The 27,226-nt window shown below is 44.7% G+C and overlaps 1 protein-coding gene across 2 annotated transcripts; it reads right to left on the bottom strand.

Moving 5' to 3' along the window:
* Nucleotides 1-75: 75 nt before the first annotated feature.
* Nucleotides 76-19,165, bottom strand: baiap2l1b (BAR/IMD domain containing adaptor protein 2 like 1b). 2 transcript variants are annotated; one of them, XM_037476502.2, is made up of 14 exons: nt 18,778-19,165; nt 17,414-17,489; nt 17,164-17,250; nt 12,495-12,556; nt 11,365-11,436; nt 10,723-10,857; nt 7,812-7,964; nt 7,392-7,547; nt 6,632-6,746; nt 6,250-6,490; nt 4,409-4,471; nt 3,582-3,810; nt 1,053-1,099; nt 76-968 (listed from the first exon to the last, which is right to left on the bottom strand). In XM_037476502.2, exons 1-14 carry the CDS (start codon nt 18,826-18,828, stop codon nt 896-898), a joined length of 1,560 nt encoding a protein of 519 aa, XP_037332399.2. In that variant the 5' UTR covers nt 18,829-19,165; the 3' UTR covers nt 76-895. The 2 variants fall into 2 exon arrangements, with proteins under 2 accessions (XP_037332399.2, XP_037332400.2); XM_037476503.2 differs by having other exon boundaries at nt 6,250-6,457.
* Between the last annotated feature and the right edge of the window lie 8,061 nt (nt 19,166-27,226).

Below are 27,226 nucleotides of genomic sequence, written 5' to 3'. Positions count from 1 at the left end.
AAGTATTCTCTATGCTTGTGATTCGCACCAAAGATTCAGACAGACACTATTTGTACTTGTGCAGGATACCAAACAAAGCAGCATTTTGAAGAAATAATTATTTATTTTAAATAATCTTTATTTTTCATACAGCAAATTGGGGCTGAAAACAAGTACAGACTGGTCTTAAAATTGCAAGAGCAATGATTAAAGCAGGAATGACGACATCGCCATAAGTGACAACCAATATCTTTTACAGTAGTTATGTTTGTGTCATTAAGGGCAAAAGTCCTGTCTACATGGCAAAATACAATAGTCATAGCATCTGTTCGCGCAAATGTATATACAAAAGGGACTAAAGGCTTTTGGAGGCATCTCTTCAAAGTCTCCTTGCGGCAACATCATAGCATTGACCTTAAAACGCAACATTTTACAAAGGACCCAAAGGTGAAATGAAGAGGGCCTCTAAAGTACGTTCGACTATCCTGTGGCAAAAGAAAACGATTTCCAACAGTCATTTTGATGATGAACAAGCAACATCAACAGCACAAATACCTCGCAGTATTTCCTACGACCGTTTTCATTCATCCGTTTCTCAAGGGCAGGTAAAATGTGGCCCTCCTAACATCACCTCCACAAAAATAGAATGTATATATATATATATATCTGTATATATAATAAATTTGTGAGCATCTGTATTGGAAAATAAAACGGTGCGAAAACACTTCAATGTGAGAGTTTGCAGCAGCGAAGGGATCCCAGATTCAAGTGGCATTTTTCTTTGTTGTCTCTTGCGCTGGCCAAGTTCTGTCTGGTTCCAGACCAGCAGACGCTGCTGCGCGGTAACCGCAGGGCCGGCGCCGCACAGGCCTCCCGCTAGATGACACCGGAAGGCTGACGAGAAGCTGAAGGCCGATCAGACGACCGGCGCCGAGCGGTCGTTGGTGACTGTTGGGCGTAGCCGGACGGTGGCGAACGGGTTCCCTCCCCTGTGAAAAGGAGGCAGAGCGCGAGGCGGGTGAGCGGGACACAGGCAGGTCACTACACGTCGATCGCGTGGTTGTGGGACTTACGCGAGGTAAGCAGGCTGAGGTCTCGAGGTGCCGTTTGATTGCAACGCCTGAGGAGAAAACATAGGATCACTATCACAAGGCTGACTCTGTAACACACTGTATAACCGTGACACATTGGCACTATATATATATATTTTTTTTTTTCTTTCATTCATCAAGGGTTCGACACACTGATGGCGTGGGAAAGGCAGCAGGCCGCTGTGTCATCACGAGACAGCGCGTGGAATCTGGAACTTCTGGAAATTCAAGTCTGTCCCACAATTAACCACGAAAGGTTGTCAGTTTCACATTCACAACGTTTAGGGAACGGAGAAACCCTGAAAGGGAGGATTTGGTTTAACCCAGTTAAATGGAATGTTGACTCCTATTTACACACAAAATCATTGTGAGAAATGACTCTAAAGTATACGGTAGTATATAGTTTATTATAGAGGGAGCAGTAAATGACTCAATTAGGGAGTCATTTCATTAGTTTTGTAAACAGTTTGTCCGCATCAGTGCTGAATAAAAACCCGTCGACCTTTCCTCCTACTGGCCTTCAACCTGCAGTCCTGCAGAGATTCCACAAGAGGTCAGTGGAGGACAGAGTGACTGATGTCTCGGCACAGTTGCTCGGCACAAGCATGCATGTCGTGTAATCGGCTCTGATAATGACAGTTAACAAAAATCGTCTCTAACCGTGTAACTTTGAAAAAATTCACTCTATTGGCCGCTGTCCTATAAATAGATTAATTTCTTCGAGTCCCTATCTTCTCTTCGAAGAAAAGATTTTTTTTTCTCATGGTGGCAGTGCCTTACAGAGGAACTTAAACTCCCCCAGTCCTCCTGCCTCCACTTCATAACCTATGAACTAGGTGAAAATATGTGTGTATGTAACACAGATATTCCCAAGTACGGTCAGGATCATCAACAAATAACTACAAAAGCAATGCACAATATCATGGGAAAATTACACCTGACTTCCTTCCAGTATCAGCGAAGCGGAAAAACCTGCTTTACCACTTGCCCGTGTGGACTCAATTAGTTACACAAAAGGTGATGCAGCACATGTATCTGACTAACAATAGCGTTCATGAATGTTGCAGCCACAAACCCAATGCCTGGACATACACACAGCCTCAGCCACCCAGTCAGTGAGCACACATTAGAGTCTCACAGAACTACTGCTGCAGTGGCAAACTTTTCCTCAGCCGCGTTCCTATTCCGAGATCTGTGTTACGAAAGTGGAACTTATTTTCCTTGGAAAGGGAGAGAGGCGGAGACAACAGATACAGATACAAAGATGTTGAGATAAAAAGAATAACAATGAGTGGAGAAACTAAAAGGATGAACTGGGTATCGGGCCCAGAGTGGAATTCCAACATGTCAGTGGCGGAGAGATGAAAGCGTGGCAACTGTTGGCCCTACTACTGCAACTAGTAATATATATATATACAGTATATATATATATACGCACGCAGAGAGAGTCTTGACTGGAGACTGGCTGAGGATATTTTGGTGTGTTTTATATGAAAAACACACCAAAATAATGTGGTAGGAAAAGTGTAAAATGTCGCCTGATGTCTCCACGCAAACTAGAGCAGCATCATGTGATGTGTTCGTTGCGTTTGTGACGGTGCAGACAGTGCAGGTGCGTTTGATGGACCACAATGCATTTACATTTATCCAGAACAGGAAATCTAAAAAAGCTTTAACAGCAGGAAGCCGCAACTTTGGTTGATGCTTTGCATGTGTTTGCAAATGGGACAGCGTTGGTAAAAGAATGACCACAGCCATGTTGCACACTGAAATAAGGATATTATATAAAAATTGGGTCTAGCTATCTGCTGCTGAGATACAGAGTGTCGTGATCTCATTTGAGGATATTGTGAATGCACTGCTGACCCAAACTTTATTTCTCAGCCTCGTTCTCCATCACCAACCACCATGCGAGAACGAGCCAGAGCACCTCGAATTCTTTTTAAAAAAGCATTAAAGCTTGCATTAAGCCTTCCAAACTTTTCTAATATTTAGTCTTTGTGTTTTGGAAATCCATGCGTATTTCAAAATGTATACTATTTCCCTTTCAAATGAAAATAAGTATTGTTCTTAAAAGCAGAGAATGGAAATACTAATAACAAGTATTTGTGAAGCTTGAGCCCCAGCCGCCTTCTCCTGGAGGAAGTTCAAACAATAGAAGTTGGATCTACAGCAAACTCAAACATCCTCTGAGTCCCAATAATTGATTTTCTTTGTTGTGCATGTCGGCCAACATTGGATCAGATTCTGCTCAGGTGTGTGATCCAACACACACAGTCATCAGCAGTAAGGCTGAACAGCTGAGGGTACAGCAGGTATCCGGTAAGACGAGGCCTTGCGTTGCCAGCTCTGTCTCGGAGGCAGAAAGGTCCCACAGCGGACAGAAGGTCAAAGTCCTCCGGTGCTAATTGCATCTCTTGCAACAACAGGTCTTTTTTCGCGGCACATTTCCCGCTCTGTGAGACTGTGAAAGAGGCGAATGTGCGCGACTCAAACAACACTCCGACTGACCGTGTGGGGATCAGACGAGGACGAGGAGGCCGCAGAGAGCGTAGGGGAGTGCCGGTGGATGTAGTTTTGGGCGGCGCCGCTGCTGCTGCTGCTGTTGGTCTTCGCGGCGTTGCGCAGCAGGACGCCGCTGTAGTCCGCCGGCGGGAGCACCATGGTCGCCTCGTCTGTCTCCGAGTCCTGATGGTGGAGGTTGACCACGCTTCTGCTGCGGTGCGGTCCCGCAGACACGCTGTGGAGGAGCAGGAGCAGATTAAAAACAGATATATGAAGGAAGGAAGTAGCAGAGGGGAAGAGTGTTTGGCTTATAAACATAATGATAAAATACGGTTGGGCAAACTAACTAACTGGAGGCTCCTCGGAAGGACCAGGATGCGCATGCGTGTTGTGTCGCCCTGCGGCGGTTATAGGTGTAAACTTTCTGTGGTAGTTGCCTGACAGCCTCCCTGTGGGAGGTGCAGCACATTAAGATCTAATAAATCAATCCGACAGGGATTAGTCTCTTTGAAGAAAAGGCTGGAGTCGTCTCTCTCTCTCATCAACAGCTAAATCTATTAATCAGCACCAGACATCCTGTTTCAGGACATTTATGTGTTAAATAATATAATACAACACATTTGTTGTTTAAAATCAATCTTTTGAACAGAAAAGCACAACAGGAATCCTAGGTGGAGGAAGTGGGAGAGTCTCCCATAGCATTAGAAAGGTTATTAGTGATAGAGGAGTAACTAGAGAAAAAACCGCCAACAATACAGCAGACTGCAACCGGACACCTGCTGGAGTGTGTGCGTTTGTGTGCGTGTCTTAGCTGGAACCTGGAGTCCCCTTACCTGTTGTTATTCACGGCAGGCTCGGAGAGAGCGCGGCAGTAAGAGGAAGGGAACCAGCCCCTCCTGTAACACACAGACCAAGACAGAGAAGCCAGGTTAGGGAGACCCATCGGCTCTCACTGCACAAGGGATCCAAAACACTCTCTCAATGATTTGCAAAGAGCTCCCGAACCAGAAAATGATGCTTGTTTTCCCAGAGCACGAGTGGAGATGGTATACAGCTATTATAATTATATACTGGGTGTATAGTGTGTGGATGCATGGCCTGGTTACTATGGCAGCAAAATAATTCAGCACAGAAAAGACCGCATCGGGGATGAATGTGTCTGATTTGTAAACAGAGATGATCAAAGTTCATGTTCAATTTTGTGAAATGCATCTTTTCTAACAGCAAATCTCCACTGGTTGCCAGGGCCTGTTTATATGCCATTTTTTCTAGGAAGCAGATCAAATCAATGGCTTGAATGAATTTTGAGCCCACACAAACAAACACCAAAATATCTACATAAAAAAAAAAAATCTGATCGAGACCAATGTTATGAGGCTAGAGAAATGATTTAATCAGATGTGGGTCCTCCAACTATTGCCCAATACGATCTGATCTTAGTCAGGCTTAAAAACAAAAAAAGATTCATGAAGAAAAAAGACAAAGTCATAGCTTGGCTATTAAAAGTTCAGCCCAAGGACTGTGTGTCATTGTACCGTTATAGTACAAGGTCGCTCCTAATCAGCACATCAAAGTAGATGTTAATATTTGCACATTGGCCATGGAAAATAGGTACTTTTTGAGCCTGAGATAAAAATGCCGCTCCTGGAAAATACACCTCACTCAATCTTACTCACATCATTGGCTACCTTTGTTTATCAAGGGAAGGGTTTTGAAATGTCAGGTTTACTGAAACAACGTGGTACAAATAAAAACTGTGTTCAAGGACAACTAAAAAGCACTGGTAGCCAGAGGTGGTAACTTGGTACTGACGTCTCAAGGACCAGAAAGATAAAGGCTAACAAGGCTGTTTGAATGAAAAGAGAGCGGGATCCAATTCATATCGCAAAAGTGACCTTGATTATAATAAGCATTGTCATATGTTCTGATGCGTCAAGTGTTGCTGCAGTGCGTTACACATGACCCTCTGTCCATCAATTGAGTCATTCGAGGTATAAAAGCAGAAATAAGACGAATGAGAGAAACCCCGCGAGAGACAAAAACTCACGAAAGCCGAACCTCCAGAAGGAGGCGGAGCTCGTCTCATCAGACGCTGTGATCTGATAAACATGATCATCAACACATTTTTAAGCCCCTGCTTGCCAAGCTCAAGCAGCAAGACTGCAAACTGCCCTTAATCAGTTTTCTATACTGCATTATATCTATCTTAATAATGATGAAGATCAAACTTCATGAATGATTAAAAATACACTTCCAAGATGTCAGATCAAATCCCAGTTTCAAAAATCAGGCATCAGAGACTCGGGAAGAGCGGGCCGGGTTGGTGCTGATCTGTGTGGGTGAGCAGGTGGCGCTCTTAACGTCTCCCTGTGCCTCCCTCCGGTCCCGCTAAGACTACATCGCAGCCTCAGGCCATGCTTCACTCTGATTTGACCCGTCGGCAAAGTGTTCCAAATCCGGGCTACGTGGGCACATGGCGAGCATAACAATCTGAAGAGGGACCCTGTGGTCAGCTCGGTCCGACTCGCGGCGATCGTTCGATGACACGAAGGTGGAGGAACATCCCGAATTTAAAAAAAAAAAGATTGACGAAGTGAAGGAGATTGTGCATGCCTCTCCGTTTGTGTAAAGTTGTGTCTTTCGCGACGGATGCCACGCGTGCGACTGGACTCACTTTCCGCTCTTCTCCAGCTCGCCGTACATCCAGCCGTCCCTCTCCTCGGGGATGAGCAGCGTGATGACGTCCCCCTCCTCGAAGCTGATCAGCGTGCTGTTGCTGCCGGCAGTGTGGGGGAAGATGGTGCGCACTCGCGGCCTCTTCACCATGTTGTTGAGGCCCGTGGCGACGGACACGCACCTGGCCAGGTTGTTGTCCTCGTGGTCTGGGAGACAGGACGGGAGAGCGGTGAGGAGGGCTGATGGGGAACGCGTTGAAATATCAACATTGTGGTGCACGTTTCATGACAGTTCATGCAGGTTGCTCTAGAAAAGCACAGGTTTAAAGATAACAGTGTGGGGGTCCCAATGACATTGGTGTCCGATCAAAAACAGAATACCTATGCTGTTGTTGGTAGTTCTGGTTGCAGTGGTGATGTTGTTCTCCTGGGTGAACATGTTAGCCAGAGGACTGGTGTGAGCCTTGAGAGGCGGGGCCGGAGGAGCGCTCGTGTTCTGCCACAACAACAGTAAGGAGCACGTGAGCATGGGAACACAGAGACAAGCAGGAGAAAATCCTCATCCAATGAGTTTTTATATATTCACACATCTGGCTGAGTTCATCGCCGCAAAGTTCAAATCAGACCACATTTTATGACTAAATCATGCAGAACTGCATGCTCATCTAGCACTGTGGCAGAGACGCTAGTGCTGCCATCTAGATTTGATCAAGCTTTTTTTTTAACACTACTGCTCTCATCCAAAGCTAAACATTAACCTATTGCATATTTAGCAAGAGGCTTGATTTAACAATCTAGTCACCAAACAAACATACAACAAGATGTAAATGAGAGTTATTCTAACTTCATATTGTCATAACACATGAAACATGATTGCACTGATGTGGATATTAATCCACATCATGCTTAATAAATGTAGTTTATCTTGATTACAATAAATAAACTGTGTTATATCGATATTTTAAACTATTCTCTCTTCATTGGTATGCAAACCCATACAGCAAAGAGCTCACCAATCTCATCATCTAATCTGGAAGGACTTTTATCATTTCTCTCGTGCCGAGATACGGTGTTCTACCAAACAAAAGGCAGCGCGGCACGCAGCCCGAGAACACGTCTTTATCTGTGCTTCCCATCGTACCACGCTGTGCCGCGACGGGGAGGGGGAGGGCAGAGGTGTGATGGGGATGGGCGTCTGCAGTCCCTCGATCATGGACAGGATACTCTCGGGCATGTCGGAGGTGTCGCTGCACTGGTCCTGCCAGCTGTTCAGCTTTGTCGTCAGCAAGTCTCTGGCCTGTCCGGCGGGCATGGGCACGGGACAAGATGTTAAACGAAAACATGAACAAATCAGTAAGAAACATGCTCATCATTATGGTAACAGGAGAACCCTGCGATCGGCGGTTTTAGCAATAAACGGTTAAATCTGATGTCTTCAATCTAATCTAATGCACATGTTTGGATTTCCCCCATCCAAGGACACATTAAGTATAACATAAAGATGGCTTTACAAGTGCTGATCCCAGGAAAAGTGCTACTTTTCTGCAGTGGTGACTTGTACCTTCTCGTGGAAGGAGGCAAACTGGTAGGAGAACATGCAGTGTTTGTCCACCAGGAAACAGAAGCGTCTCTTCTCCTCCACCAGAGCCTCCTTACAGCCCTCGGCGATGAACAGCTGCATGTCCATCTGACGGCTTGTCAACGTTTCCAGGCACTGAAAACAAACGCACATACAACACAATATTATAATGAAGATGTAATAAGTCAGGTCTGTTTAATTGAAATCCATTCGTTTTGTCTTTTGTTGTCCGCTGTCTCACAAAGTCCCACTTCAAATAGATAGTGATGTATTTATCTTCTCAAACTCCACGGTTTGAAGCCATCTCGTCCCTTTCACTGCCCATCTGTACACAAACACAACCAGGGCAAATGGTATGAAAGGACCAGGTTTCCTTTATAAATACCCTAATCTTTCTCTTGCAGGGGGAGGAGGTTATTATTGGACAGGAATTTACAGCATTGGCCGATTAGATTGCTTTGGAGGTTTACTGAAAGGGAAAAAGGAAACTTGCAGAGAGGGGATTCGTTATCTGCAAAGACAGCCTGAGATTATAAAAAGGTCAAAAGGCTAAAAAAGGATTTTTGTCCAGAGTGTGCCACACACACACACACACACACACACACACACACACACACACACACACACACACACACACACACACACACACACACACACACACACACACACACACACACACACACACACTACTCTATCATCTTGATGGCATTATCACTTTGTGAAGCAAAACAAACACAATGTTGCTTGCGGTATAAAAATAGTCAGAAAACATAAATAATTGAGCTAGATGTGAATATTTGGGAAAAGGACCATTCACATATTCAACATCTTCTCAACCTGCACCTCGTCTTTTGTCCCTGGTTCCTTGTCAAAGCTACACTTGCGATCCGTGCCATGAATGGGCACGCCCCTTAACAGTTGCTCATACAATAACACACACCCTCTCTGTTCAGATTTTACAACCGTCCTCTTCTGATGAAGCCTTAAATTGCGGAGGGCTATAATTACCAGAACGCTTTTGTTGGTCAAGTGTGTTTATGGCCCGAGACATATTGGAAATGTGTCAGCCAGGTGGAGCAAATTAATGGGGAACAGCAAAAAAAACATTATTAAAGCTACAACATCTTTTCTCTGGGTGTTGAGATCACAGAGGAAACAGGGCCTCCTAACTCAACAGAAAAAAACACTACAGAATTATTTTTATAACAACTGATACAATATAAAAAGAAACAGTGATATAAGTGACGGAGCAAAGGTGATTATATCCTTGTCCAAACAGTGCCTTCTGTCTGCAGGAAGTCCTGGCATCAACTTCTCCATTTAGAGTTTCATGATATCTTGCCGGATACGCTATGATAAGAGATGTACCTCTGTTGCTGCACATCAACAAACAAGAAGATGCAAATAGTGAGGCAAACACACACACACACACACACAGCTGATGGCCCTATATTCCTCCGTAGCTGTTTCCCAGTGGCGCCTTTCTCACTCCATAATCTCACCTTGCTGAAATATTTGATCATTAATTCACCTCTTGTTACACTTGGTGAGTTATCATTGAGATGTTATACTTACTGTAATTATAATTCTCATTATTATCTTGATGAGTAAAATTGCTGGTGTTTGGAATGGAGTAGAATTGAGAGAGAGAGAACAAGTACTAGAGCGCGAGATAAGACCAACGCTTATGCCGTGATCAACATCTGGATGTCAACTTATCTTATCAAGGGATGGTAAACCTGTGGCCACTTTGTTCTGAAGAGTGCTTTCATCAATTGTTGACATTTTTGGCAGAGCTCTCCCATCTAAATCCTGATACCTGGCCTCGAATCAGACAGGCGAGCGCAGCAGCAAGTGAAAAAAAAAAAACGACGCATGGCTTAGTGGGGGGTGACGAGAGGCCAGAAGGAAAGGCCAAACGAAGACGGGAAAGGCACAGTTGGGAGACGCGGTGGGAGACGACTGAGCAGCAACAAGAAAACAAAAGAATGAAAGACGTAGGTGAGAAGAATGGAGCAGAGAAGAGGTCTGTAGTTTTAGAACATACGGGAGGAATTGACCATCCTCAAAGTATATTGTATTTGTGTAAAAATAGATTAGACAATTGAAAAAATGAAAACATTCAGGCAGGTTGACCGTGTTGAGAGAATACATAAGCCCTTAAACACACACACACACACGCACGCACACACTGCCTGAGTGGATTGATCGTAGCGAGGTTGTGTAAGATCTGAGGCCGCCGTCGTTGCAGATTTGGCTTTAAAACTCCTTTCATTCAACAAGGCTGGGTGTGGTGGCAACACGTCATGACTGACTATAATGATTCACAATCCTCAAAGTGTTGCAGCTGAAACACCTGAGGTGACGATGACAAAAATCAGCCTCCTATTGTCCAAAACGATGCATATTACAAACAGGAATTTGAACAAATATTACACTAAAGATGTGTATTTTAATATACCCATATCTATATATGGGAATGTCCACTTATTACTGTGGTTGTCATGACGACTGGCAGTCATTAGGTGCAGAGACGGCACATGTAGCTACGCAAATGCGATTTGGATTGTACAGTAGTTTACATCCAGGAGCTTTGGTCAAATATTTGACACCCCGCCACCATCCCTCCCTCCCTCCCGGTTAAATTGCTTGGTTATGCATGTGCGTGTGTCTACTCGTGTCAGTGAGCGTGCAGGCGGATCAAGAGAAGATGACACGCGGGTGTATTCATGGAGCAGGCAAAGAGAAAATCAAACAGCAAACAGATCTTGCGATGCGTGACTGCACAGACTACTGTTACACTGCCTTTGACACGGTGCGGTCGGGTGTCTCGGGTCTGTGAATGAATGTTGTTTTCTGTGACGGCAGAGAAAGAGTGAGGCGTCCATCTCACCTCGCTCTCCTTGTTCTCGTACTTGTTGGCGTTCTTGCCTTGGCTCTTCCTCCTCAGCTTCTTCAGGTCCGCCTGGGATCTCTCCAGACTGTCCTGCTTCATCCTGTGCTCAATTTGGAACCTCTTAAACGTGGCCTGCAGCAGGGGAAGGAAGACATCCAAGTTAATGGGACGACGAGCTGATTGTCAAGTGGTAAAAAAACAACACATCAAGCGTGAGTCTGCCGGATTTCAGCTTTTTGGGGTAAAGTTTGTTCTTCAAAAAATGATGTCTATACCTCTAAGTTGGTTCCATCAGCCACATGGCTGAGACACAAATAGAACATTAGACTCCATCAGTTAAATACGTTTGGACTTTTTGGTGCAGCTGGCAAATATGACCTTGTTTTTTCTCTATGGTGCTGTAATATCTCCCATTAGGACATAAAGTAATCGCCATGCCTCCAGTCATAATGACAGAACTTATACTATTGCTTTGAGTTCAAATTAAGCCCCCATATAATTTTTCCATCCATCAATGATCACACATGATTTAACTTGACAAAGGTCAAAAACCTAATAAAACATGTGAAAGGCAGCGTGTGATCTCATGAGAGAGGACGAACACAGACATTCAAAGAAACAGGCACGGGAACTACTTACTGTCATGTATTTGACATCCATCTCAGTCTTTTTCTCCAGCTCGGATATTATGTCCCTGTGGAACCTCTTAAACTTCAGGTGAGGAGGAGGAGGGGCCAGGGAGAGAAGAGGGGAAGAAGACACACTGGTGATTATGAGCCCAGTCCGGGGTTGTGCTTACAAACTGCGCGTGAATGCCCGCAGACTTTCTCTCCCTTTCCCCCTCGAACGCTCTCTCATTAGTGCGAGAGGGGAGGGGAGGAGGGGGGAGGGGGTGTCAAGGTGCTCCGTGATGTGATGCAGGGGCGGCGCCCACACGGGGCGGACCAAAGAGCTGGACCCGATTACCGGACCCCGGAGACCTCGTCGCACACAAAGCACACAACCTTAATCCATGCCCGTGAGGGAGAGGTTATTATTCCATCGTTTTTTTTTATTTTCTCTGACCTGAATCGATGGCGTGACTCATCAGCTGGAGTCCATTAACAAGTCAACCCACTCAATGGAGCTCGGAGGAGTTCCTCGCAGCTCGTACTGCCCCCAAAGTTCAGATTGAACACCTTATTTTCAGACTAAGAGGCTCCATTAGCACACCAATTGTTACCAGCTGTTGTGTTAGAGCTCATCCTATGTGACATTTCTGCAGCATTCTTCAAAGCTCTTCATCACAAACTGACATAAAAAAGGCACCCATAAATTTGGAAGATGCCACCCTGAGCTCTAGGAACTTGTAGTGAGCGTCTGACATGCATTTCTCTCACAATAATCAGCTCATGCTAATTAGGCTGCCACAGATCGTAGCGGCTCCAGCTGGTGCTTTCCAGGGGCATGTTGGGGCCTGCCCCCCTGCTCTCTCAGCGAGGAAGGAAACCAACAGGTGCTCCAACAACCCGAACCTGTTGTCTCCTCACCCTCCCTCTTTGTGTTGCGCTTGTCAAAGTGAATGTGGTTGGGGAGGAGGGAGAGGCCGTGGGATCAGAGAAGGAGGAGGAGAGAGAAAGCTCCTGGGTGACGGCTCGGCTGCCAAATGGTGCTTAGTGAATTGAGGCCTTGCTTGCGTTTGCGGAGTAACAGTTTCAGAGAGTGTGCGTTTGGGTGCGGCACCGCAGTTAGAATGTGTGCAAGCGCAAAAAAACGTATCAAGTACTCACATTTTCCTCCAGCTCCAGATTAACCTTCTTGTGGACTTCTGAGATGTCCATGAGCACCACACCTGTCGCACAGACAGAAGAGCAGCAGATGAAGAAAAATACATATCTGTGTGTATTTATATGCACACATATCAGAAGATGGACAGGCTGGCAGTAATCTCATTGTTTGCTTTCTGAGCAGAAAAACACAATACATACAGTTTAGGATTCAATGCATCGCCGGGAAATGATGTCAACCATCAAAAGTCACCGGCTATGGATTTTGTTACATAGGATTTCCATTGCTGAGTCGAAAGTAAAATAAATACAGGACGATCACCTAATGTTTGGCTAATTAAAAAGAGATCAGAGGGAAGGCAGCCACAAAACTCAACCTTCTGTAATTGCATGTTAGCAACAAAGGCAAAGAGTTATGTGAAAAATGATAATTACACAATGCCCTCCGCTGCAGTCTACACCTTTTTGCAATAACTCTTTTTTAACACTCGTTGAAGTACATGAAGAAACAATGTGTGTGTTTGCAAAGATGTGCGCAGGACAACGTATCTTGAAAGAGATGGAGGGTCACTTTTAAGACTTTTAAGCAACGCTGCAGCAGCTGATATTTGACTGTAACTCCAGATGTCGGAAATGAAGCATAAGGCCCACTGACGGTCCTCAGCTACGTGGTGTACACATGCATAAGGGGTCCATGTAAAGTCTCATCTGTTTCTTGTCATTTGTTTCTGAAGCAAGGAAATGAAACAACAAATCCAGTCCATGCTTCAGACAATAAAAAAACACATCGCGGTAGCCTGTGCCGTCTTTATATGAAGCCAGATTCAACTTTCTGAATGGAGAAATAATAAGACTTAATTGTCTTTTCCCCCGTGCCAAACTCTTCCAAAAGGGGTTTTTCTTTTCTGTGTACAGCGAGCGAGTGTCAGCAGGGAAAAATCAAGCATTCTCCAGTAGCTAACAGCTGTGCACACTCTTATTACAGATAGCGATGTAACCTTGAGCCATTTGTCACAGCCACATTTCCCACTGTACAGATACAGTGCCTTCTGATTCACAGCACATGAACTACCTAAATTGTGTAAATTGTTTTATCATCCACTATTTCCATATTGCTATATTGCACCAAATGGGAAAATGAGTTACCGACGCAAACCTCACATTTGTAAGGGGAAATATGTCCTTGGACCGAGACAGTATTTCTCTTTCTTCAAATTGAATAAATAATCGAATCGAATAGAAAACCCTATTTCCTTGACGTTACCATGTAAACAAGGGCCTTTCCCCCCCCCCCCCCCCCCGCATGGCCTCATGGGGGCCTGGCTCTTTCTCTCAGCAAACAGCTCCACAGATAAAGGTCCCCGTAAATCTGCCTGCTCGAAGGAATTCACCTCGTTAATCAGAAGGAAGCGGCTACAAAACTAAACAAGCGGCCAGGCTAACGAGCCAAGACTAAACGCCCCAACAGGTCTGACCTCAAAGTTCCCCTATCATACAACAGGAACAATGTAATCTTAACAGTGTCACGGGGTGTGGTATAGTCAAATACCTGACGGACTAGTTTATTTTCTGGATCCAAACGTTGTGAGTCACCAGAACATGTCGGGAGTAACAAAATCAATGCAAATGTGTCATTTTAATGGCACGGACCTCCATTAACGTCACAGGAATCAACAGCAGTTTCATTACAGCTGCTCAATCGCATTTGTTTATTGTTGTCGCGGCCTGTGCAAAAACGTTGCCAAGCAACAGGTGTTCTCGATCGACGCAAAAGGTGTGAGGGCAACAGCGTGACACGATGTGGATTACGCAGGCAGCAATCCGCCGCCATTAGCCAACACAACCAAGCCTAGATAAACCCACACAGACGAGTCAGCGCGACAGGGACTGATGGCCGCCTGAGTGTTGGGGACGAGCAGGACTCTACGCAAATGTGGAAAAAGGGGGTTTATGGTTGGAGAGCAGACGGTGGCTGCAACGGCTCCTCTGCTCCTTGAGTGATGCGAAAAGCAACGGAACGGCAACGTGCTCGTGTCCTTTGGCGCATTGTGGGTCGTGATCCTGAACACTACTTGGTCCCCAGAGAAGCATGTGCAAAGGATAGTAAATGAGACAAAATGGGAAAATATGCTATGTTTCTTTTGTTTATTTCTCATTCCATGACAAGCAGATGGATGAAATATATGAACAATGGTGACTTGGTTGCAAAAGGTAAATCAAATTGTTCAATAAATGTTAACAACGCCTGAGCTCCGTGTCCGCCACGGAGCAGAGATAATATAGAATTAATAAAGTACACGAATCTCGGAACATGAGCCAAATATGAAAAAAAGGGAAGAAAAAAAACCCCTTTCTGCTCTAAGCTGATTTTGTAAGCAACATTTAGCCGGTAGAATTCAAAGCGGCTCACAGTTCTTACACGGTTTTTGACTATGTGCAAAATAATTCTGGCATAGGAGAGAACCACCTGACGCGCCATGCAAACATGTTGGATTATGTAAAGTTGGCCTGATGCCATTTGATTGGGCCTGGACCATGTTTGTGTGTGTGTGTGTGTGTGTGTCCGTGTGTGTCTATGAAGCGTCTGCAAAGCCTTTTTGGCTGTAAAAGGACAAGATTGGATGGGATTCAATTCCCTGCCGATAGCAAAATGCTGCAGATACTTGGCGTCTGACAGGCTGTTAAATACTTTTTAGGTTGTTTTTTTTTTATTGGCGACAGCTGTAAGGTCCTGATCAGAACGGATCTAATTAGACCAACAAATTATTTTAGGCTGCAGTTTAATTAACACTTAGTTTCACCTAACACGCAAACATCCTGGTGCTCTAGATCCTAAGCCCCGGACCTGGTTTTACAGGAGAAGGAAAAAAAGTGAGACGCCTGAGTGCTTGAACGAAGGAGCTGTTTGACATTTGACCTCTGGCGGGGAAGAAGGGAGACTAAAGGAATTAGAGGAAGAAGGCGGGAGGACGAGGTACACCGGCCCTCCGATGCCTCTCAAGGGGATCTGGTTTCTGGTTGGCTACGCGTCACCGCAGCTCAGGTTTCTGAAGGGAATAACTTCTCCACATCCCCAAAGCTCACAAGGAGAGGCGTTTTCACTCTTTTGGGAAACTCCTCATGTTTCCAGGCAGAAATTCAGCTTTCTAATAAGTCATTTGTATTGTGCAATGAAGGCTCCCCTCATTAGTTTGTATGTAATCACCCCCTGCGCTACATAATCCCCCATAATCAGACTAATACGGGTATTAGAGGGTGCTAAGTGTGACTTCAGCTAACATCAAAACGCTTTAGTGAAGCGAATGGCATGTTGTTCTTTTTATTTTTCGAATAATGAAAATTCATTTGTGTGTCTTTAATCTTAAAGAAAGGGGAGGATTGTTTGTTTTTTCTTCTTTTCTTATCATGGACACTGGTTATATCCAGCAGTGTGTGTTCATGTTCCCGTCATCTCAACTTCACTTCCTACTGCGCAAAGCATAATCCAAGAGATTTCTTCCCACAACATATAGCTGATGAACCCACCAGAATCAACATTTTGACTTTGGAGGATCATCAGCTAACATTTAACACAAGGAAAATGTCTCAACTTGTCCTGCCTACCTCTCAAATGTCTATCCACTCATATATGACAGTCTTTGTTTGCAGAAACAATGAATGTTTCCAACATGCTGATCAGATGCAGGAAAGGAAAGTTGAGATGTGGATTCATAACACACACTGTTTTGCACAATAAAAAAAAAAATAGGAATCTGAATCTTTTGCCGCCAGCACGAATTGAATCTCACCTGTCACATTTCTTCACTAGGCAGGAAATTACCTCCCTCAAGTCTGCGGGACAGTTTTTTTTTTGTGGGTGGTATCTTTAAGCTTTGAGTTTGCCAGGATATGGACACCAGAAGGACACCAGGTGGCTGAATTTAATTAGCACCGTGGCTGCTCCTCAGCAGAGGGACACGCCGTGGTTATATCAAAGTGTGCCACTAGTGACAGCGAGTTAGGAGGCCAGGCATCTTTGGGGGCTACGATTGAGCTCGCGGGACCTGGAGCCTGGGGGAGTTGGTGAGAGAATAACACATGCTATGCTACAGCGCATTAAAGCTCACGGCACGCACATTGATCTATTGATCCGAAGCATCGCACTGGTAAAAACCCTGAGATTCACTGCTGCTGTGTTTGATCCTGTGCTGTGCATCAGATCATTGTATCTTCATGAGGCTCCCGCAGTGAGGTCCTCACGCAGATTCCTCGTGGTCTATGCGGAATGAAAAGGTTTCCAAGTTCGGCTATCAGGACTGAGGAGAGTTCTGATTTCCTTATCAGCGTTAACAACAATGAGCGGCTGTACTTATAATAACTTGTGTTATTTTGCGTTTATTACTCTTTACCTCTTTGCTTTGTCTGCTTCTATCGAGTGTGAGGCAGTGCTAATACAAAAGGATGGAATAGAAACTGTTGAAGAAGGAGGAATTATCCAGAAGAAAAAAGAAAACACTTGATAAATAAACATACTCTGTATCGACGCACCACCGCAAAAACACGACTGTAAACCACATCTGGATCTTGAGTGAGACAAACAGCGGTTTCGGGTACGCAGCAGCTATCTCGACCCTCTGTGGATGTCCAACAGCAGCACTAGAGGTGCAGAGGACTTGGCCATATGGAAACTCACCTAATTCTCTGGACACAGGGGACACCGCAGCGTTCTCCCCGATCTTAGACATTGCATCGAAATACAACTTCCCCGCCAGGATCATTGCTGAGAAAACAATAAAAACAACGTCACTGCATGTTGAAATAGCATTGATCAACAACCTAGATGTTCCCTATAAAAAGCCATACCTTCATCAACCTTCTAGTTAAAAGCATTCGTTTATCCCAATTAAATGTGAACATTTGTATTTGTGCAGCCACACGCTCACCAGCCACGGATTTCTCATAGTTCTTGCCCAGGTTGACCAGGTTCCTGAGTCCCGGGTTGAACTGGTCCATCACGCTCTAGGTGGGTTGAGACACGAGAAGAGGCACCGTTAGTCATTGCAGGTTTTAATTGTTGAAACGCTGCTGACTCAACGGGTGGGTGATAGTCCAACCCAACTTCCGACATGACGGAGGTAGTGAGTAACCAGATAATTACGTCACGTTAAAGCATGTTGCTTATTCCTTAACAGGGCTACGACTTGTGACCTTTAGGCAAACCGGAATTACTGCATGGAAAATGAAACTGAGGACAACCCTTCAAAATAAAAAAAATGAGGGAGAATGTGAGAATTGTTTTTTTTTCTTCACATAGTCCCCCCACACAGTCCCCCCCCCCCACTCCTTATACTGATACTGACAATACTGACAAAGGCTCTGTATTTGTCAGTATTGTCAGTATCAGTATAAGTATCAAGATCATTTAAGAGATTGTGAAATAATATTTTATCCAGACAATTTACCGCTAACGTGCTGCACCTCCAAAAGTAAACACACGCTCACAAGGTGACGGCTGCCGAGGAGCTCGCAGTATAATCTTACCACATAACTCACTCGGCTGAATTATTAAACCTGGAGTCTTTTTCCGGCAGTTGGGGCTGTCCTGAGAGGAGTAGAAGCTACTCAAAATCATCCAATAATACCACCACCCCCCCCCCCCCCATCCCAATCCCTTTGGCACCTGTGGAGTACGCAGTGGAATAAGTTGAAGATCAAAGTGGAAATTGGGAAGGGCTGCCTTGACTGTTGGATTGCATTTCTTTGGTGAATTAGTCATTTTTTTACGTGAATGGTTATGAGAAATCAATGATCTTTGTTAATCACAAGTTGTAAAATTCTTCGAGTAGAAAAACCGTTTTACAGATCGGTGGATTAAATCTACTTATTTTAGCTCGAGGACTGGACGACCTCTTTGGCTCCCATCCTTAAAAGTGTGATACTTTTAAATTCACTGCACCGGATTCTCTTTGAAGTGAAAAGCAACTGACAATCGATCATGTTTTGGGAGACACTTTCCCCAACAGAATCCAACAGCTCAAAAGCAAGTAAAAGCAATTCACTTTGAAGTGTTTAAAGTTAATGAATGAGGGAACAAAGAGGAACACTTCAGAGCACTTTCACATGAAACTAGAGCTGGGTTTATTTTCTTAAAAAGCACCAGATATCATATATATAATATAAAAAGTCAACTTTGCTTTGCCTGTACTACTAGTGAACAGTTCATCCAGAGTGTTAGTGGTGGACACATGCAATCCGAGGTGAGATAGATGGAGCTTTCCTCTCGTGCTGTCCTCACACTTGCACCCACCTTGTACGTGCTCTCGGTGAGCTTGGTCACCTCCTCCACGTTCCGCGACATCTCGTCCTTCAGATCCTCTCACTACCGCCGTGAATAAAATAAAAATAACAAAACCACGCTTGCCAAAACACCCCTCTTCCACCTCCTCTTCTCCTCTCAGCAAAACAGAAAAAAATCCAACAGGTGGAGGGGGGGCAGGGGGGGGGAAGTGACCAAACCTACGGACAAAATGAAACTCCTTATGTCCAGCAGGAGACGCGACGCGCACACACGCCAAACGCAAACGACGCCGGCCGAGAGGGACACACCGGGGACACGTCCACGGGAGGACAGCCAGCCGCTGAAAGAAGCGGAGCTGTCAAACTTGTTGCAAGGAGGGAGGCGAGTTGGGGAGAGGGAGGGCAGGCCTGTGGAGATGGGGAGGTGGAAGGTGGGCAGTCACGCCGAGTTGAGCACGAGAGCAACGGCTAGATTCCGGTTGGGCGCCTTCAAAGTAAATCTGTTGTTGCTCAATATGTGGCGAGGTATCCACTGGTGGAAGAAGCATTTACATCATTAACTTCATTATCTGATTAAGTTCACTCTAGAGATATATTAATACTCAATTATAAGATAACGCCCTGCATTCAAAATGTCAAATTAGCAAATGTTTAAAATGATGATCTGCCAATTCAAATATCTAGATGAAATTCTTTATATACTATATTTCCAATAATTACATAAAAACTTCCTTCCTTAACTTTAAAAAAAAGCAAATTGTTGATCTGAATAGTATCTAGTGACTTGAGTAGTCAAATGAATGTAGTAAAACAATATTTGCCTCTGGAGGGATTCCACAGTATAGCCAATGTCTTTTTTATTGCTTTTATTCTGAAGGTCTTCTATAAGAATTGTTCTGTATATTTCTGTCAGCTTTGATAGTTTCTGTGGGCAGGTAGAAAAGGTGGGAAGTGAACTAAATACTGGAGACGGGCGCTCCCTGGAGGCAACTGATCCGTAAAACAATGAAAACACTCATCACAAGCGACTGTGCTGGGCACACCCTCGTTTTGGACCTAAGGTCTAGTTACATTTACATCATTTATTTAAGAAGCTGTAACATTTCGTACTAATTGATATGAGCAAGTTCTTTTTCAAAGTGCTTTATATTTACCCGCTTATTTCTGATTTAACTTCATGGTGTTTTGTGTACGTGTTTCCTTGCAATGTCACCAACAACAGCCTTAAGGAAATATAGACTTTACTAAAATACATTAATCCTTGCAGTGATATGTTGGAAAAATCACCAATTGCTGCTTCGGATCTCCATTTGTTTCTGTCAACAAGTATCATGCCAATGTAGTAGAAATAACGAGAGTGCCCCTAGTTTGAAGCATCAAATATTCAATGCTGTCGAGGAGGGGTCATGTATCACCGCTAGAGGGCGCTCGCGGGCAGCTGATTTCCTCTCCAAAAAACCACGGATTTACGTGTGTAAAATTATTCTTGTTTTAATGCTCGTTTTTTTCATAATTTCTTTATTTTTCTCCATCTCTCTTTTTATATTCTATGACAAGGTGACATAATCAAGACCCTTACATCACCAATGCAAACTCTTACTGGCTTTTCCTGCATCCTTTTGGACGCCAAACAAATCAAACAAAGCAGTGGCCAATATCACAAGTGTCAACTGCGAGAGCAAATATGCAGGGCCTTTGCGTTGTAAATGTCATTCGATGTTAAAACTGTGGAAAGCTCGCTGTAGCCGGGAGAGCCGCAAGACGAGCTGAATGTAAAATGAGATTCTGCCCTCGGGCTCTGAACTCAAACCCCTGCTTTCGACACTCAAAAATACTGTACGGAAGTGCCACATACGACTTAATTAGTCTCCAAAGCCGCTGTTTGAGTGGTTTCATGCCTCTCTCTCTCTCTCTCTCTCTTCTTGCTGATTCTCCTGCATGACGGCGTAGCTGACAACCTCCCACTGAGTTATTTCCCCTTAGGCACGAATCAATACTTTTGGAGTATTACACTAAATAAATCAGTACAAGGGGTCAATTCTGATGGGCTGAAAAGTAACCCAGGGCTTTCGCTAACTTGTTTGTGCTCATCGACAGATTTATTCTTAGGTTTTTGAGCACGGGGTGTAAATCTAAATAGAATTGAGGGAAGACTTGGCTTGTCAGCTGTCGGTGTTCAAGCCCCATCAGAGGATCTACCTCGACCCAAAGGGAAACGGTTGCATCCATTTTTTAAAATTGTAAAGCACAGTTAAGTGCAGACTTTGACTCCATCAGTGAGTTGAGCAGTCAGACATTCATAGAACTTCTCAAACTCCGACTGACAAAATTGATGTTATCAGCACGACCCTGGGGCAGAGACGAGAAAGAGAAAATAACATGTTGAAGCAGGAAATAGAAGCATTGCACAGTGTACCTTTGAATAAAACAATTGTGTAAAAAATATATATATATATATGCGGTCTTTCAGCACCGTAACAGTGAAATTAAAGGATATGAAACCCGACATATCTGTAGTAGTTCTGCATGTACTGTACTTGTTGCCAGTCCTCGTCCAAGCTCTTCGTGACCTCACATTCATTGTCTCCGCTGCTCACGTCCTCCCGAGGACGGCCTCCCATCCGTTGTGATGGAAAAAAACTAAGTGCACTCAGGGATTCAAAAGACTGCCTTCTTTGTGGCGTGCCAGCAAGGCCGGCCTCTCCTTCAGGCTCGCCATTTCTTCCCTTTGGCACAGCAGCGGACAATGGAATTTCACCAACCATCAATACAGAACAAATCTTTTGGGCTAAAGTGAAGCTCTGCAGACAACCCGACCGATTCGCATGCACAACGTTGCGTTGTTTGTATGTAACAGCTTGACCACGGAGAGTAAAACCCGAGAGGCTTAAATCTGCGGTTCTGAGGCGACTGCGTTGTGCATTTAGCAGAACGGCACGTATCCCGCCGCGTTGGTGACACTCCAGCTACTTCCATCACTTGAGACGTGGTCTTTGTGTTTGCTGTCTGCAGCGCTCGTGTGGGGAGTCGTCCGTGAACACCAGGTGCTGAGCTATTGACAGGCTCGTCGTGACGGGTAAAGAAATCTTGAGCAGCTTTTTAGGGCTTGCACTGCACCAAATAATTCCCAGGACATTTCCCGAGTCGAGGCAGACATGCATGTCTAAAATAAAACCTGAATAGATGATGAGGTGCTGATGCCTGGAGCAGGCTGGATGAACTTGAGTAAGGGGGGGAAAAAAACAGAATGTATAGGAAAATGCATTAAACAAGCGGGTAAACAATCAATCATTCTTATTCTAAAGTGTTAAAAACAAAGGTCTGAAATGTTGTAACGTGTTTAGCACTTTTTTTTGCTGTATCATTTTCCTTTCAATGTCCAATAGCTTCCTCTTTCAAAAGTGGAATTCAAGTTTAATAACTAAACACTCTCAGGTTGGAGGGTCAGGTCTGGGTTGACCTTGTCAAGGGCTGAAATAAATTAGGATAGTACCTCCAGTGTATGTCACACACACACACACATACACACACACACACACACACACAAACACACACAGCAATAAACAGGCGCGGGCATGCGACTGTAAACCTCAGTGTTTGATCTCGACGATATTGCAGTGTGTGAAAATGTAATAACACAGTGTCCGCCTCGCCCTGACCGCATCTGCCGTGTCGGGTAGAACTAAAGTCTCATGAGCTCGCCATGCTTCCCCGACACCGTAAAGGATTTACAAACAGGAAACGGAGCCGCCGCGGCGCCCGGCGTCCGCAGCAAGTGTTTGTTTTCATCAATCAGACGGCTGGTTTCCTGTGCTTAATCGGAGGCCGGTGAACAATTCAAACAGATCTGGGATCAGAGCAGCCCGTGCATGTGACTGGGTAAATCGGTAAATGTCATGGAGAAAAGGCCCTCATCAGGGATGAGTGATATTTAGCAGAGAGGCCATGTGGTCATGATCGATGCATCTCTGTTTCTCCCCTTCTGTTGACCTGCGGGTGGGGCAACATTCTGGGACTAATCGGTGTGTGTCTTTAAAAGGCCACACAAATTAACTTCTCCTTTGAGAAAACAAGTGGAGCAACTAATACTGCCTGCAGCCTGGCGCAGGGTATGTATTCACAATTAATCATGCATATAGTTACTCTTTTTGAAACTCACCTCCCTGCCCGGGGGGCAGCGGGCTTTTACACGAGCAGTCATCACATAATTGTGTTTATGCACCGTTCCTTCTGGAATCCAGACATTTTTTGATCGCACCAAAGTCACATCTAGGAGCTACAAAAGCTTGTAATGCTGCACGGAGAAACATCGCCCACAAATCTTGTCTGAAGGAGACAAGAGCTCGTCGTTTCTTTGCTACAAAGCGCTGCGCTCGGGGGACCTTGACTGAGAGCTTTTGAAGGCTCTTTGCACGCAAACACGCACACATGCATATACGCTAATTGCTTTCTCTGTCATCACCATTGCCTTCGCTAAATACTCAGGGCTGGGTTGATTACACCTTTCTAATCCCTCCGAATCAATGCCTCGCCATCTAAATCGGCTTCATGACAGACAAGAGAAGCGTTGTGTAACATCTAATTTAATACATTAAATGCATCGCGTTTTTTTTCTTCTTTTTTTTCCTGTCTGCAAATATAGTGCACGCGACAATAAGAAGTGTGGATGGTTCATGTGGGAAAATGAGACAGTTTCCACAACAGGCCATTCTTTGCCGCTTATGAGTGAAGCTTCCAAAGGGACAATATTGAGCTTGTGTCACGTAGGGGGCTTCGGTCAAGTAGAGATGAAGTGAGACAGAAGGAAGCGTCAGGGAGAGAATGACCATGCATTTTGTGTACAGAGGTTAGAGGTGTATAGGGGGAATAAACATGGATGTCTAACTCACCTTTGAGACGGTGCATATTTACGCAGGCTTTTAATGCGCTCTCTTCAAAAGGCGCCCGTCAGCGCTTCGGCATTCAGGAGAAATAATGTCGCGCCCTCCAGCCATTTAAGCGTCATTCCACGTGGCTCACAAGTTCACGAATTCACAAAAGAGGATACGACAGATGTCAGGATTTGCGACACAAATGTGATTTGGAATTTATATTAATTTAGAATTTGGCAAAACCGCTTGCTGAAAAGAAAGGGTTTTTAAGCAACAGATGCACACTTCACAATTGAAAGCTGAGTTGCCATCTTGGCTTCCAAAACAGCTGTTAATGCAAACTTCCCTGAAGTCCTTATACCACAAGCCCGAACTCACTTCCAGCTGGATTACATTCGTAGCTGAGGATGCAATTAGTGAGAAAAATAATGGATTTAGTTGATTATAGCCTCATGAAGAATGACCTGTCTTGTGAAAGCCTGCCATCTATTATGCAAAATGTACTTTTAATGCGAACAACCTTGAAACTCTTTGGCACGATGAGTCAGTCGAGCCACGATCAGTCATGGACACTCAGGTGAACGAGTGTCTTACTGCTTGATTATTTAACGGTAATGCTATTCATGACTCATCCTCTACAAGAACTCAATTGTTTGAAAAGGAAGCAGGGCAGATACTGTGATTCCGTGCATTCCTTTAATGGACCCGCTGTCCGTCCTGCTTTTGTTTTTTGAAGACAAACGTGCTGGATGCAGACGGTTGAGTTTGAACAAACAAAGACCGCTCAGCCTCTCTGAAAATCCAACACCTCTCAGAGCCGCTGCACGAGTCGAGGACTCGTCCGATCCATCCGATCACTTTCAAGGTACGCTGTGTTTTCCCAGGATGAGAACACGATCACGCGGTAAGCCGACCCGTGTTTGAACGCGTTGTGAACGCAGCCCTCAGGCCTTCTCCTCCCCAACCGAGCCGAGTAGTGGCGTCACCTGAAAGGCCTTCGCTGTTATGGGCTCATTCCCTTGTGGCCGTGTCCTGTTCAACCGCTGCTGTGTTGCCTAGTTCTGTTTTACCTGTCACAGAATTGGTTTGTGCTGTTTTTTTGTTATTTTTTTAAAAATTTGGTTGTGTTCTTTAATGAAGCCAGTTTGTTAATTACCACCAACGTCGTCTCTGCCCCATCCACAGTGACTTATCTGCCTTGGGTGCTAAAATCCTTAAAGTAGGATTTTCCCAGGGGTGTTATTCCCCCGGTACCGTTGTTGGTAATATCCCCCCAAAGCCCCGTCACATCCGCAAAGACACAAAAGGCATCTGCTGAAGCCGTACCGGGCATGCTTTAAGCCACGGGGAGCCTGCAGGAGGAACACATGGGAGACGTGATGATGCTGACCTTGGCAGGAAGGCTGTTCCTCAGCTGCTGCCTCGCTCTCGTCGCGTAATAACCATTCCTCTCACATCACTCTCAGACGCACACATGCTGATTCTTTCACGCTCGGTTTTTCTCCCAATCTAGTGCCCTCCCGCAGTTGAAATTCGCTTTTTCTTTTTTATGAAGACATGGTCGCTGAAACCTCCTTGGCTGCGTTCCCCCAGCTGTCGTGGTCCTGGCGCCTGAGTAATAGACTAGATTTGGTTGCCTGATCCCAAACAGGATGCAGGGGCTTACTTTCAGCCAGCGGAGACGGGAAGTTCATATTCATAAATAGTCCCCAGCTCTATAAATAGAGCCTGCATGGATTATATTATATTTCCACAAATAAAAGGTTTAATGTCCCTAGATCCCTTGGCTGATGAAAGTCACATGACCAACTAATGTGTGCAAAGAGGAGCGGGTTCGTCACACTGGCAGTAGTGTGCTCGTTCATCTCCTGGGTAGGAAAGACGTTAGATAACACACTTACCCACGGCACCTCTGGGGGAAGGAGAGCTGTAGACATCTGATTAGATTCCACAAAGATAAAAGGATCACAAAGAGTCACATGTCTGGTTTATTACTGGGTGACGGCCGGTGAATTGGCGCCGGACTGTAAAGTGATGTCTTTCTGTGTTTTGTGCGTTCTTTAGGTGAGTTTCCCTTTTTCGCACCCGCACAACTCGGGTCACATTTAGTTCTTTGTGTTTTTTTTTAAACCATGACAAATGAGGAAGAACTGATTCCCACAGCTGTTCCTGTTTCTTTTTGTGTGTGTGTGTGTGTTTAAAGTCAGGGCATTGAGGAAGGCGGCAATGTGAATTTAAACAGAGACCAAACGTTTCCATGTGAATGAATATTTACCGACAACAAACTGCATATGAGGGAACTGTTTGTTTAAAAGTCCAAAGTGGTTATTTAATGGAAACCACAAAGATTTGCTTGAGTTTTCTCACCTGCTACTAGGTTATCGTAGCGGCATTTCTCTTCTCGACAAATTATGGGAATATTTTTCCCCAAAAGAGGAGTACTGAAGGACCTTTCTTCACCTTCAAACTAAGCAAAACCCTACAGGTCCACATGTGTCCCTCTAAATGTTTCTCTCAAAACAAGATACAAACCCTTTCACAGTCAACGTCTCTATTTGCTGCAGTGGAACACCTGTTTCTTCGACCACATTGAGTGGTGCACAATGAAGAGGTCTGGAGCTGCGGAGCTTCTCTGCTTGTTGAAATACAAACAAGTCTGTGTTGAATTTGCAGTGCTGAAGAGATTGTGAGAGGTATATGCTCTCATCCTTGCAGATGTGAAATTACAGCCCTACTTTCAGATTCATTAAAGATTCTCAAGCGAAAAATCCCTTAGATATTGTTGTAAATGTGAACGATCTCGGTTGGAACAAACACACTTTGTACTTCTGGGCATGAAAAACCGTTGGATTTAACATCTTAAATACTGTGTGTTGCTTCACATATTAAAGACGAATGGATATCTTTTTCCTAGCTATAGGCTGGTCGATCTTATGAAAGGTGGCGTTGCAAAGGTGCAGCAACTGTTTTCTCTTATTTTTGATCTGTTCATCCCAAATCCCTCTCGTCATCTCTGCCTCCACTCGTTTTTAATCTCAGTCACGATTACGTTTCTCTATTTTACCTGAGATGTGCCCTAACATCGATCATTAAAACTGTGCTGATATCAAGCAATGTATATTTGGGGAACGGATTCTCTTGTAGAACCAAAATGAAAATGGCTGCCGGAGCAAAATCTAACATGACAGCAGAAAATAACATTTCTTATCCTTCATTTTGCAAAGGCAGTGATGGAGGCTTGAGAGGGTTCGGGTTTCTGTCACATCCAAGAAAAACAGCAGTTCTCAAATGCCTCGGAGAGCTTTGCCTTCTGCGCGAGCTTTTCTTTCATCAGGCTTTAATTACCGAGCCAGACTCAATCCTGAAACTTGTTTTTCTCACAGTTCTTTAACCGCGCTCTACGTCTTTGGGGCTCCACGGGGATTCCGTGTGCAAGAGAGAGGGTGCTAGGAGCAGAATGGCACTTTAATTCTACCCTCCCCCCACCCCCAACCCGCTGCAGATCAGCACATGTATCCAAAGGCGGCGAAATTGGGATTCGATTTTAATTATGCAATTTTCACACACTTTTAAACAACCTCGGGCGAT

The sequence above is a fragment of the Pungitius pungitius genome, chromosome 12, assembly GCF_949316345.1.
Source record: "Pungitius pungitius chromosome 12, fPunPun2.1, whole genome shotgun sequence".
NCBI classification, from domain to species: Eukaryota; Metazoa; Chordata; class Actinopteri; order Perciformes; family Gasterosteidae; genus Pungitius; species Pungitius pungitius.
This window is presented reverse-complemented; position numbering and strand designations above follow the sequence as displayed.

Excerpts from the sequence above, each read along its gene's own strand:
- baiap2l1b (XM_037476502.2), bottom strand. The coding sequence starts at position 18,828 with ATGTCGCGGAACGTGGAGGAGGTGACCAAGCTCACCGAGAGCACGTAC. Across the intron at positions 11,437-12,494 it reads ATCTGGAGCTGGAGGAAAAT|TTTAAGAGGTTCCACAGGGA; the intron begins GTGAGTACTTGA and ends CCTCACCTGAAG. Across the intron at positions 6,491-6,631 it reads AACTACCAACAACAGCATAG|CCCTCCTCACCGCTCTCCCG; the intron begins GTATTCTGTTTT and ends GTTCCCCATCAG.